At 50.0% G+C, this 12,989-nt stretch overlaps 1 protein-coding gene across 1 annotated transcript in view; it reads left to right on the top strand.

Annotated features, from left to right (window-relative positions):
• The first annotated feature begins 12,457 nt into the window (after positions 1–12,457).
• Positions 12,458–12,989, top strand: part of GFRA2 (GDNF family receptor alpha 2) — a 28,226-nt gene continuing 27,694 nt past the window's right edge. The window contains exon 1 of the mRNA XM_087706012.1: positions 12,458–12,792. Within this exon, the coding sequence (XP_087562138.1) occupies positions 12,753–12,792 (40 nt within the window). The 5' untranslated portion in view covers positions 12,458–12,752. The remainder of the gene's footprint in view (positions 12,793–12,989) is intronic.

Here is a 12,989-nt window from a genome sequence, read left to right on the forward strand (position 1 = left end):
CTGTTAATGTGCTTATGTGTATAAAAAAAAAAAGTCCAGGCTTTTTGGCCCAGCCGCAGCCCCAGCCTCTGCCTTTCAGCCACTGGAACCCCTGGGCTGCTGCCTTGCGACTGGCTGCACCAGGACTACCCCCTATTGTGCCATAGCCACAAGGCTGGCCATCTGTGCCACCCTGCCAGTTTACAGCATGGGCAAGCGAAAGCTTCCCCTGGACCGATCCCTCTCCTTAAGGGCACGCGGAGCAGGGTTGGGGGAGAGCAGGAGGGGGGCTGGAGTGGTTAGACACCCGTCAGAGATGCAGGCCTCAAGGTGCCTCCAATCTGCCAGCTGTGCTATTTGTGAGAGGGCGAGATCTGTGTCAGAAGTACCCTGACTGGCAGGTTCTGGGCACAGAGGAGGGTGTGTGTGGAATGGCTCCTGTCCTTGAACTGGGAATACTGGCACCAGGTCCATTTGGGGTTTTACAGGTTGGGGTCCTTGGAAGCAACCAATGGTCCTGGGCTCCTTTTGGAGTGTGGCTGGGACTGCCTTTTGCTGAGCACAAATGCGCTTCCTTCAGATAAGAGGTCCTGAATTTCACTGCCTGTTAGCCTGGGGGCTTTTTTTTCCTCCAGCTGCTGCTGAATGTTTGATGGAGTCTAAAATAACTATAAACTGCATTAAAGCCAGGCTGATGGAGCCCTGGAGAGCATTTCAGCGCTCAAGATATTGCACAGCCATGCTCCTTGCTCAGTTATGGGAATGCCATTAACGATATCAGTCTGACCTTAATGGAGCAGAGAGAGAAATCCAAGAGCAGCTGAAAATGCCCACTCCAGGAGGCCAGCTCAAGGAGGGCGGGGGTGGGCGGGAGAAGTCCCCTCCCTTTGCTCCACAGGTGGGCAGCTGGGCTCTTCCCTTGAGAGACGTCCCCTTTGGCGGGGTGCAGTTGGATTACTCCAAATTCAGCCAGTGAGCCTCTTGGGTTGGACGTGCATGTAAGCCTACTCCTCAGCCAAACACTAGCCCTGCCTGCCTGGTCCTGGGGTCGAGGGGTCATTTTCCACCCAAGCCATTTTCTCTCTGGTCCTCCTTGATTGTGGGGCTGGTGAGAGGCTCCAACCCGAGACGAAGCCGATGCTGGGGATCTTTGGCTTTTGCTTGGAAGCCCTTGAACTTCTGGATGAAACAGCTATAAGCAGCAATGCCGGTTGCTTCAAGGTGGCTTGCATCATCCACGCAGCCTCCTGCTCATGTAGGTCACTCCATGCAGGTTGTCCTAAAATCTGATGTGTGCTTGTCTACTGCACCACCTGTCCTCAGGGAACAACACCTAGGAGCTGAAGTGGAGCTGGCTGAAGTCCGAGGCTGCCACTTTCCAGGGCCATTCCGGCTTTCTTCTCAGGGCCCAACCTCCTTGGAAGACGCAGGAGCCCCAATGGGAGCCTCCTGTCTTGATTTCTCTGGTGGAGAGTGGGGGGTGTTTGCTGACCCTCTGCCACCTTTCAGGAAGTGACAAGGCTTCTCCTGCAAAAGAGCCAGCAGGCTCTTTCTGGATCTGCAAGGCCAGGCTACCTACTTCCCTGCCTCATAGCTTAGCATGAGCTTCCATTCCAGTTGTCCAGTTTCACACTGACATCTAGAATTTTGCATCCAGTTCTGGATACTAACTAGAGTATGGCCAGAGGGCAGCAACCAAGAAGCCCCCAAGGAAAAACCTGGGAGGCCTGGACATGCTTTATATTGCAGTCTGCAGCCAAGGGAGAGGAGAATATACTTTCAGGCATCTGAAGGGGACCTTAAGATCCATGCAGAGTTGATCCAGAAGGCAGAACAAGAAGCAATATGAGGAATTTAATTTGTAATGATATGAGAGGTTTGTGAATAGGACAGATTTCCTTAAGAGTCTCCCACGCCAGAGTTGCATTTGTCAGGGTCCCTTCCAACCTTTACACATTATGGCTCTACGAGTCTATGGCCTATGGATTTCCATTTTTATCTAGCTTTTTAATACATTGATGGGATCATTAGCAGGCTTTTAAAATGATGCTTGGACATTCAGACTTCCAAAAGCCATTAAGTAAAGCTGATAAAAACCTGACCGGTAGAGCAAAGTGGGCTTCTCACTCACCCCCGTTTTCCTGGCCTGATTGAATTTAATAGTATCTAGATAGCACATCAGACTTAACCAGAAAAATGTTCCTGACTTCCAGGATGTATTTACTGTGCTAAGAGTTTGGTAGCAACCTCAGCCGGTTTCTGATGGATGATCATCGGAGGTTCCCAAATGTCACAAGAGGCCAGACCAGGGAGTGCCTCTTCCAGGCTGGAAGGACACAGCCAGAAAGAGCCCACCAACGGAATCCTGATCCAGACAGTTTCATCACTTGGCAGTTGAAGCCCACATGGGGATTAACTCTCTGCCCAGTCAAGAAAAGTGTGATGGCCAGATTTTGGGGGGTGTGTGTGTGATTTCTGGCTGCTGCTTGCTTTCTGCAGTAGCCTTGTACTGGACCTGACAGCAGCCAATAGCCCTGATGCTTGTCTGGGTCAACAGATTTTACTTTCCCTCCTAATCGTCGCAACCTGGATTGTAGCTCCGTGAGGGCTGCCATCATGGTGGGTCTGCATCTGCACCTCAGTCTGGAGGAGCACCGGAGCATCCCACTCGCCAACGTGTGATTGGCTTTCCACCCTGCTGCTCTCAGTTTTCTTTGTGCAAAGGAAGTCAATTACTAGCAGCTGGGGAGAAGGAAAATGATTATTAATTTCACACATAACATATGCTTTGTGCTAATGATCCTCCACAGTGCAGTGTGGCGTTGAGAGCAATCTGATCCAGATGCAGTGGGAATGAGTAATGTGTGTCACTGCAGCACAACCAGGTTGTTTCTTCCCCAGCCACAGCTTCATTCCAGGCCTGACCGCAGCCTTCGCCCTTCTGCCATGCAGCAGCAAACGGAAGCCATCTTTCAGCCCTGGTGGAAAGCAGAGCCTCCGTGCAGCTACGCTCCCATCTTTGGACTCTCAGCAATCAGAACCATGCCTGGACCAGAGACTGCCTGGAGCTCCTTCCTTTCACAAACAAGGGGAGGAGGAAGCTCCCTTTGGAGCCTCCTCGTTCTAGCCAGAGCAGGCACACACGTTCTTGCAGCAAGATGCCAGGTTGGCTGGATGGAATTTGGTACTTCTTGCTTGCTGGCTACGACTTGCCATTTCCATGTTCCTCAGTTTGCCACCACTTCCATCCCAAAGAAGCTCCATCATTGGAGGCTTTTAGGAAGAGACTGAACAGCCATTTGTCTGAAATAGTACAGCCTCTGTTGCTTGAGCACAGGGTTGGACTAGAAGACCTCCAAGGCCCCTTCCAACTTCGTTATTCTATCTGTCAAGCAGCAGCGCTGTTGGGCCTTGTGAGGGTACCTGGTGAGAAGGCAGCCCCAAGGCCAGCAACACCTCAAAGCAGGAATTCAGAAGCTGGGACCTCTGTGCGTGAAGAGATGTTCTCCCATATATATATATGTATATGTATATGTATATGTATATGTATATGTATATGTATATGTATATGTATATGTATATGTATATGTATATGTATATGTATATGTATATGTATATGTATATGTATATGTATATGTATATGTATATGTATATGTATATGTATATGTATATGTATATGTATATGTATATATATGTGTGTGTGTGTGTGTCTGTATGTGTGTGTCTGTGTGTGTGTGTGTGTGTCTGTATGTGTGTGTGTGTGTGTCTGTATGTGTGTGTCTGTGTGTGTGTGTGTGTGTGCGCGCGCGCCATGATTGAACTAACGTATCTGTCACTTTAAATGCTCAAGTGAGATGTGAGGGCTGTGATTGATAGTGTGATTATTCAGCGGCACATTCCTTGCTACCTTCTGCTACTCAACTCTAGTCTCCAAAAGGAGATATACTTAACACTCCCCCCTTGAACTTGAACCCTTCAGAGCAGCCCCACCCCCAGGGCAGAGTCCCCCTCCCACCTCCTCCTTCCCAGCTTTAGCAGCTGCAGCATCTGACTGGCACTCCTGTGAGGAAGAATTGCAAGCCCCATCCTTTCCACCAGAGTGGGTCAAAACAATCTTTCAACACAGCTAAGCACAGCATTTTTGTCAACCTTGCATCAGGGAATTGACAGGGCACTTATTAAGCTTGCAAATAGCACAAAGCTGGGAGGGGCAGTGAACATTTTGAGGAGAGGGAGGGAGAAGGGAGGGAGGGAGGGAGAGAGAGAGGGGGGGGGGTCACCAAAATCCAGAGAGGCTTCAGCAAAGCTGAAATGAATCAGAGGGGAAAGGGGGGAAAGTTCTCTGTGTCAAATCTTCTGAGAGTGGGCGGCATACAAAACCAATAAATAATAAAAAACAATAATAATAATAAATAATGAAAGTCCAGGAGGAAGTTAAGATCTGACCTGCAGCAGAATGTGTGGAAGGGACCTGGCTGCATTTGTCACTCACAAGTTAACCATGAGCCAGATGTTAAAAGGGGAACCCTCTCTTGGGGCCATTAATGTACAGTCCAGACCGGAGGAGCTGATCCGGATCCTCAGTGACCCCAGGCTCTGTCCAGTCAAGGAATCATGGATGGAAACTAATCAAGGAGAGATTCAACCTGGAAATAAGGAGGAATTTTCTGACAGTGAGAACAATCAATCCATGGAACAGACGTTGCCTTCGGAGGTTGTGGAAGCTTCATCCCTGGAGGCTTTCAAGAAGAGACTGGGCTGCCATCGGTTAGAAATGGTGTAGGGGTCTCCTGCTTGGGCAGGGGGGGGCTGGACTAGATGACCTTCAAGGTCCCTTCCAACTCTCTTAATTTGTTAATAACAGTTCTGGCCATTGCATTTTGCAAAGGAGCATAGCAGATTGGGACAGGTGGGAGAGGAGGGAGACGACTGAAAGGCTGAAGGGTTTGGAGACCAAAGCCTACAAGGAAGAATTAAAAGGCCCTGAGTATGTTTAGCCCAGCAAGCATAATTAAATGGAGGGCTAATAGCAGTTGTCAATTTCTCAAGGCGGAGTTGATAAGGATAACAAAGGTTGGGGGAATACTTTGGATGGCAGGAGCTGACACCAAGTGGTAACTTTAACAAGGATCTTCAGGGGTGGGATAGGCATCTGCCGGGGGTCCTGCAACAAAGCCAGCCTTGGGAAGGCCTTTGGACCGTCACCTCTGATTCGGAAATCAAGGGGAAGCCTATTTGTATAATTGCCCATGGCGGAGGGTTCTAATTCACAGCTGGGGCACTGAACGGGCTGCCCATAAAGTCCGCCATGCGTTTGTAGTGTCCAAACCAAAGGATGGGCTGACCATCCCAGTCTGCCATCGTCTTAGCCTTAATCCATATCTTCCCTAAAGTTCCCAGAATTTCTAAACAATAATTTAGTTATTTGAGATTCATATAAGAAATCATTTGTGTGAGGTGAAAGTGGGGGAAAACCCACTTAGATCCATTAAATCTGACCTGCCAAACTGTGAATTGCTCAACTTTGGAAATAGTGTGGATACTTCCATATATCAATGGGAAAAAGATAGCATAATATAATGTGGTCAATAGTCTATAGAGATTCTCAGTCATTCAGGTCACGGTTACCTCAAAGGAGCTTTTTCAGGAGGCAATTGGACTTTCTTGTTTTTTTCTTTGGAAGACATTTTGCTTCTCATCCAAGAAGCTTCTTCAGTTCTGACTGGATGTGGGGAATGGAAAGATTTAGATTCCTTGCAGACAGCTGGTCATTTGCATCCTTCAATAACCCTCTAGAAGGATGCAAATGACGAGCTGTCGGCAAGAAATATAAATCCTTCCATTCCCCACCAGCTAGTCAGAACTGAAGAAGCTTATTGCAGGAGAAGCAAAACGTCTTCAAAATAAAAAACAAGAAAGTCCAGTTGCCTCCTGAAAGAGCACATTTGGGACAATGTGCTCAATAATTTTACTTGGGGAAAAAACCAGGTATAATCTGTACTTTGAAGAAACAGGAGGTGACTCTTCATTCCAGAGGATTTAAAGGGCTTCTACTTGGTTTATAAATGATTTGAAGCCTTTCTCCATTGATCCACAGATTATGGGAGCTACAAAACAGGATCGGTGTTGATGCCAAACTGCCATGAAATATACTATTTTTTAAAAATAGATCCAAGCGCAGCCGGAGGCAAGAAGCGCAAGGACCTTGGAGAGCTCCGCGCGGGCCCGGCTGGCTGCCTCCCCGAGGACGCCGCTGACCGCCGCCTCTGCGCGGGGGCCGGAATGGGCAGCTCGAGTCCGGCGTGCCGCGGATTGAACTGATGCGTCCTTTCCCGGCCAGAGCTACCTGCCGTGCCCTGCATGACAAAGGCCCTCGGCTCCCTTGCGCTCCGGAGCAGCGACAGCTGGCGACCGCCGGCCCTTTGCACCTAATCCTGCCCGCTTTCACCCCCCCCCCCCGAGCCCTTTTCTTCTTGCGCGAGAAACTCTGGGCGGATCCTTGCAGATTGAACCCCTGGGGATCGGCCCCTCTTCCCTTCCATGCTCACACCTGCATCCCCACGTATTTCCTGCATCCCCACGTAGCATCCCGTCTGCTCGAGAGGAGCAGCAAGGGAGGAAGGGAGAGGAAGCGTTTCCCTTGCGGCCAGAAAACGGAGGGCTGCCTTCGGTCCCTCTGCTTTGGGGTCTGTCCAGTGAGGGGCCACTTTGCTGTCATCTTCCCCAGTCCAGAGTTCACCTCCCAGGGTCGCCCTGTTTGGGCCCAAAGTGGAGGGATGCCATCAGATCTTTGGGGAATCTCTTAGCTCCTCTTTCAATCTCCAGAAGCAACTGAAGGACGCGGAGGAAACCCTCAGCAGCATCTTCTTAACTAGTCCCTGGATATGTTTTTCAGGCTCATTTAGGTCCCAATGTGGCAGAGATCCTCTTTTGGGTATTTCTTTCCTTTGAGTGACATGCCACCACCAGTCTTCATTTTTCCTTGCAGTTGTTTCTTCCTTCCTGCATTTGGTATGAATACGGACTTTTTCCTTTCTGAGGAATTCCTCATTTTCATGGATGAGGCCCAGGGTGGGTAGACCTGCCTCTAGACCAGGAGTCCCCAATCCCCGGGCTGCGGACTGGCATTGGCCCTTGGCCTGCCAGGACCTGGGCCACACAAGTGTGCAAAGGCCCATCTGTGGATGTGCAGGTTCCAGACAACATGCAAAACCATGCCGCCACCCACCGGGCCATGGGAAAACTGCCCTCCATGGAACCAATCCCTAGCACCCAGAAGGTTGGGTTTCTAGACTTTCTACTTCCTCCTCCAGAAATCCAATCGGTTTGCATTCGGTGCAGGTAAAATTTGAGTCCTCCATGGAGTGCAAACACCACAGTACTATCCTCTTTCTCCATGGTGCTGTTCCTCTTCAGGATTTGTGCAGATGCAACTAAATATTCTCTTGCAGACTTCCTGCCTTAGAGTTTTAGTTGAAGGAGAATTACATCCCATCACTCTAGCCAGAACAGCTGATGAAAGAAGGAGCAAGTAGAGAGTGGGTTAGAGTTTTAAGTGGAGGAAGGAGGTATTGTTGGAGGACCAAAGACCATGTTCATGCATGATTTGGTGGTGGACAAGCAGACAGAGTCACCGCACATTACTGAGACATGGGTGGACAAGGATATGTCATCCTCTCTAGATATATGCCCACCCAGGTTTTGAGACCAAGGCCAAGAGAGGATCAGGTGGCAGATCAGGTCCTTTTCATTCCCACAACTATCTCCTCAAAGGGTGCCTGCCCATCCTCTGCTACCCGTCTGGAAAGGGATGCTTTGATACAGAAGAGGAATGAAATCCGGTTTGCTCATAAGGAGCCTTTCCTGCAATGCCGTCCTCCCTTTAGGCTCTTGAGCTTCATGGTGTGCTGGTCTCAGAACTGGGTTGTGGTGGCCGTGGCATGACAAAAGCGCGGTCCACTAAAGCGCACCCGATTAAAGCACGTATCTGACGTCATCAGCAGCGTGACAAATACGACCGCGGAGAAAAAAGGGTGCTTTAAAAAGCGCTTTTACAGCAAGCCGATTCACGTAAAGGTAAGGGTTAGGGTTAGGGTTAGGGTTAGGGTTAGGGTTAGGGTTAGGGTTAGGGTTAGGGTTAGGGTTAGGGTTAGGGTTAGGGTTAGGGTTAGGGTTAGGGTTAGGGTTAGGGTTAGGGTTAGGGTTAGGGTTAGGGTTAGGGTTAGGGTTAGGGTTAGGTTAAGGGTTAGGGTTAGGTTTAGGGTTACGTTAAGCGTTAGGGTTAGGTTTAGGGTTAGGTTAAGGGTTAGCGTTAGGTTTAGCGTTAGGTTAAGGGTTAGGTTTAGGGTTAGGTTTAGGGTTAGGTTTGGGGGGGTTAGGTTAAGGTTTTCGCGTTAATTTTAACTTTACCGCTCACAGTGTGATGTTTTCGTCGCGCTGTGATGACGTCAGTTACGCGCTTTCGTCGAGCGCGCTTTAGTCTACCGCGGTTTTGTGGTGGAACCGTGGTGGCTGCTGTGGGAAATCTTGCAGCAACAAGGACCCGGGAACAAATTCCAGCAGACAGAGTGATATTCTGATTAATTAGAGAGCCATAAAGAGTAATTTTATCAGTTGTGGCATCAGAGGCAACAGGAGACATGGCTTTATCCTAGCTAATGGGAGCCTCATGTCTCCAATTAACGTTTGGATTCCATATGAAACTGACATTTAGTAGAACAACAAATGAAATTTCCTTCAACTGCTTTTCCTCAAATGTCAGGAAACATGTTTTATGTGTGGCCGTTTTTAGTTATATGCTTTTCTAACTGGCCCTTTCAAAGGAAGCTCCTTCTTTCAAACTGCCACGTTGCTCTTTTGCTCTCAATCCCTGCGGGGTGTTGCAGCCCCATGAAGCCCTGGACTCCCTTCACTGGAGAGAAAGGATTGTTTGCCTTCATTGCTCCCTATCAGGGCCGGATCCTTAGATTTGCCTGAGTCAGGTCAGAGCTGAAAAAAGAAACAATAAAACTGAGCAACACACACACACACACACACACACTGATCTTCAACACCCACCAATCAAAGTTGTAATAAACTAAGAGCCATGCTAGCAAAGAATCCCTGGCATGAGAATCTGCATGCCAGTCCTGAAGAAGGAGATGCAAAATTAAAGGGGAGGGCCTGGCTACACAAAACTGCTCTTAAGCCGGTTTCACCTGTACCTGTACATTTGTTTTTCCTTGCCTAGGTGTAAGACTTTTCTCTACATTAAACTTCGTTTTGTTAGGTAGGGCCCAGGGTTCAAGTCTCTCAAGATCCATCTGGATCTTCAGCCTATCTTCTGGGGTATAGGTGATTCCTGCCAGCTTAGTATCATCTGCAAATTTGATAAGTTCCCCTTCTATTCCCCCATCTGTCACTTATGAAGATATTGAAGAGTCCTGGGCCTAAGACGGAACTTGTTCCCAGCTGTTCTTCTGCAGACTCACTCAGCCCACCCAGGGGTTGATTGTTTCGGAATATAAAGAATGACTTAGCCAGCCATGGGGAGGGCAACTAAAAAAAACCTCCTCTTTTTCCAAAGGTTTCCATAAGATGAGCTTCTCTTACCTGTGGAGGAAGAATAGTCATGAATGGAGGGCCAGGAATTGAAGTGCCAGAGGTCGAATCAAGAGCCTTTGGATGAAGATGAGGGGGAGCTGAGGTCTATCACTGTTGGAGATTTTGTCAATGCCAACAGTGCTCAAGTGATGGGATTCTACTCAAGGCCCCTGCGACTATTGGCCCCACCTTTTGCCACAGTGGTTCTATTGCTATTTGTGGGCCTTTCTATTTTGTTATCTTCTCCAGTTCTTTCCTTTCTCTTCTGCTATCTCCAGGTACAACTTGATGACACCTGAGCTCCCTTTAGCCCCATCCCATTAGCTGTCTGGAAAGGTGGTTTTTCCAGCCATGTCAGGGACTGTAAGAGGATTGCATGATGTCAGGTCATTTTATTCTCCTGCAACCTTTTTAATGTTTTGTTTATATTCATGTTTTAGTGTTTTGCATATTTTATGTTTTTTTTATGTGAACGTTTGGCTTAATAGCATGTTTTAGTATTTATATAGCATATGTAAGAATGCAAATTAAAAAAAACCCAGCCATGAGTATTAATCCTCCTTAGTGAGAACTAAGTATGATTAAGCTGAGTATGATTAAGAAAGCAATTAACACCCGACTAACAAAATGACAGTGGCCAAAGCTGTGGATTCCCTTGGGAACATGTGTTTGCACATGGGTTGAAAAGTCTGCACACATTCTCCCTTGCTCTCAGCTGCTGACGATGGGGGTGGTGGTGGAGAGGATGTGCCCGATCCCATCTAGGGGACTGTCTGGAGGAGAGTCGCAGCCTGGCAAGGGATGGGACTTGCCTTCTTCAGTCAACTGTGAAACTGAGCCTGAATGATAGACTCGTATGGTTGGAAGGGTCCTTGGAGGTCTTCTAGCCCAACCCCTTGTTACCCTTCTACTTGCAGACAAGGAACGGGAAATAATTCAGTTGGTTCATTTCATCTTCCAGCTGCTAAGCCCTGAAATCCTATAGGATCTCTGCAGCTGTGCCTGCCCTGTGGAATAGCATCTTTCCCTTCCCCACCCTGATTTTAGGAAGGAAGGAAGGAAGGAAGGAAGGAAGGAAGGAAGGAAGGAAGGAAGGAAGGAAGGAAGGAAGGAAGGAAGGAATCATGCCAATCCCCACAAACAGCAGCACATACTGTACAAAGCCTGGCCAGTTTAGCAGCATTGATTTGAAATGGATTGAATTAAATTCCAATAATATTTCAACTTTTTCGGGTGAGAAGTTGTTTGGAAAGACCTTTACTTTTAGAAGCTAATTATCATCAATATACTGATATTCAACTATATATCTATATTTCTGGCAAGCTCCTGGTTGGACCTCTGTCTGCATGGCTAGTAGAGAACAACTGATGCTAACCCAGCTCCACTGGACACCCGCATGTTCAGTGAGGGTGGGGGGACTACAGCCAGCTCCACAATGCAGCCGCTTGGGACCCAGGCCTTCTCCTCAGAGGAGCCTTCTCCCAGGGGTCTGCAGAGTTGCCACTCTGAGGATGTTCCGAAAGTCTCTGGAAATTTGACTGTGTTCAGGCCTGAGAGGAGGGCGGATGCTGGGCTCCTGGCAGATTTTTTTTGTGGCGTTGTGATTTTTCCTCCGAAAGACTTCCTTTTTATTTTATTGTTCTTACTGTCAATATATGAACCTCCCAGAATCCTCTGGAGTTGGGCAGCCCTTACATTTAATAAAGACACATAGAACGGAATCTTAGAATATGAAATAAGTTAATGTTTATTGCCTTTTAAAATGGTGGGTTGTTTTAATGTTAGAGCCGTTCGCTATTTTAAGGTTTGTTTTCTATATTTTTTTGCTTTCATCTATCACTTTTTGGCGAGCTGCTCAAAGTCGCTGAGGCCATGGGCAGCATTTAAATATTCTGTTTGTAAAATATTGCAAAGGAATAATATCCGGTCAAACTCTGAGCTGTATATGCAAAAGTGTTAGGACAGATTAGTTGCTGGCTAGTTTAGAAGTGAGAAGGACTTTCAGGAGCCTGATGTTTGCTGACTTTATCCTGGGGCTGCTTATGCAGAGTGTGGTAGATAGAGACCTATATTCCCTTGTTGCAGTTGGGAGCTTAAGTGTACCTGTACACATATAAACAACCTTGCTATCATTCCTTTATTGCTTAAACACGGTTTTTAAAAAATCTTTACATTTATTCTTTAACTATACGGAGGTTGAAATTTATACTTCTCCTTTCCTGATTGACACAAGAGCTCTCTCCCGAATTTGAGGGGCTGCCACAAAGAAGAGGGACCTAACCAAAGCGCCCGAAAGCAGGACAAGAAGCAATGGAGAGAAGCCAATCCAGGGAAGAAGCAGCCTAGAACTACGGAGGACTTTCCTGACAGGGAGAACAATTCACCAGCTTCCCTCCAGAAGTTGCGGGGTCTCCATCCCTGGAGGTTTCCAAGAAGAGAGAAGGCAGCCATTTGTGGGGAATTGGGTGGGGTCTCCTGCTTGAGCAGGGGGCTGGACTAGAGGATCTTGGAAGTCCCTTCTAGCCCTCGGAGTCTAGGATCCCAACTCCTGCCTCCTAGACGGCAGCTCACACCGGGCGGCGGGGAGAGCTGCCCCTGGCCAGCCTTGAGTCGCGGGGAGGAGGAGAAGGCGGGCGGGGAACGGAGCGCCCTGCCTTTCTCCGGAGGCGCCCAGGGATTCCACTACTCGCGCGACCCCACGACCGCTCAGCCAGGCTCAGGGCAGTCCCCCCGCCACCTCGGAGCGGCTGGGCGGGGGGGGCAGCGGCGTCGGCTGAGGGGCGGGGGCGGGGCTCTCGCTGGCCCCGCCCGCCGCCCTGGGAGCGAGAGCCTGGGCGGCAGAGGGCGCAGGGAGCGTGCGGCTTTGGACGGCGCGCACCCCCCTCCGGCCCCGCTCCTCCCTCGAGAAGGGCCGCCTCCCCCCCCCCGCCACAAAAGGGCCGCCCCGCCCGCCCTGCCGAGGGGCCGAGCCGGAGCCCCGCAGGAGCCGCCCGGGGGCTGCCAGGCTGTCCCGCCCTTGCCGCCGCTCTTCGGGACGGCAGTCAGGCGCCTCTTCGCCGGAGCCGCCCGTCCTTCGGTCCGCCCCCATCGCCGCGATGCTGCCCGGGCAGCCCTGGAGGGCGCCGCCTCCGCCTGGCAGCGGCTGAGCGAGACCAAGGCTCCTCCGACGCCCCGCCGAGAGACCCTCCGCCATGGCCCGCGCCGGCCTCCTCCGCCTCCTCCTGGCCCTGGGTGAGCGGCCGGCCGGACCTTGGAGCGCCCAGCCGAAACTTTCCTGGGAGTTGGGTGGGGGGAGCAGCTGGCGGCTTTGGGCCGGGGAGGAAGAGGATCGCGCCAAGGACCCCCGAGGGAGGCTCGTCCTGCGGCGGCTCCCTCTGGCAGGGCGGGCAGGGGGCGGGCGAGGCGGGGGCGCGGGACCAGCCTCCCAC

This window comes from Thamnophis sirtalis, unplaced genomic scaffold (assembly GCF_051295495.1).
Source record: "Thamnophis sirtalis isolate CommonGarterSnake01/CBP01778 unplaced genomic scaffold, rThaSir2_p1.2 scaffold_2, whole genome shotgun sequence".
NCBI classification, from domain to species: Eukaryota; Metazoa; Chordata; class Lepidosauria; order Squamata; family Natricidae; genus Thamnophis; species Thamnophis sirtalis.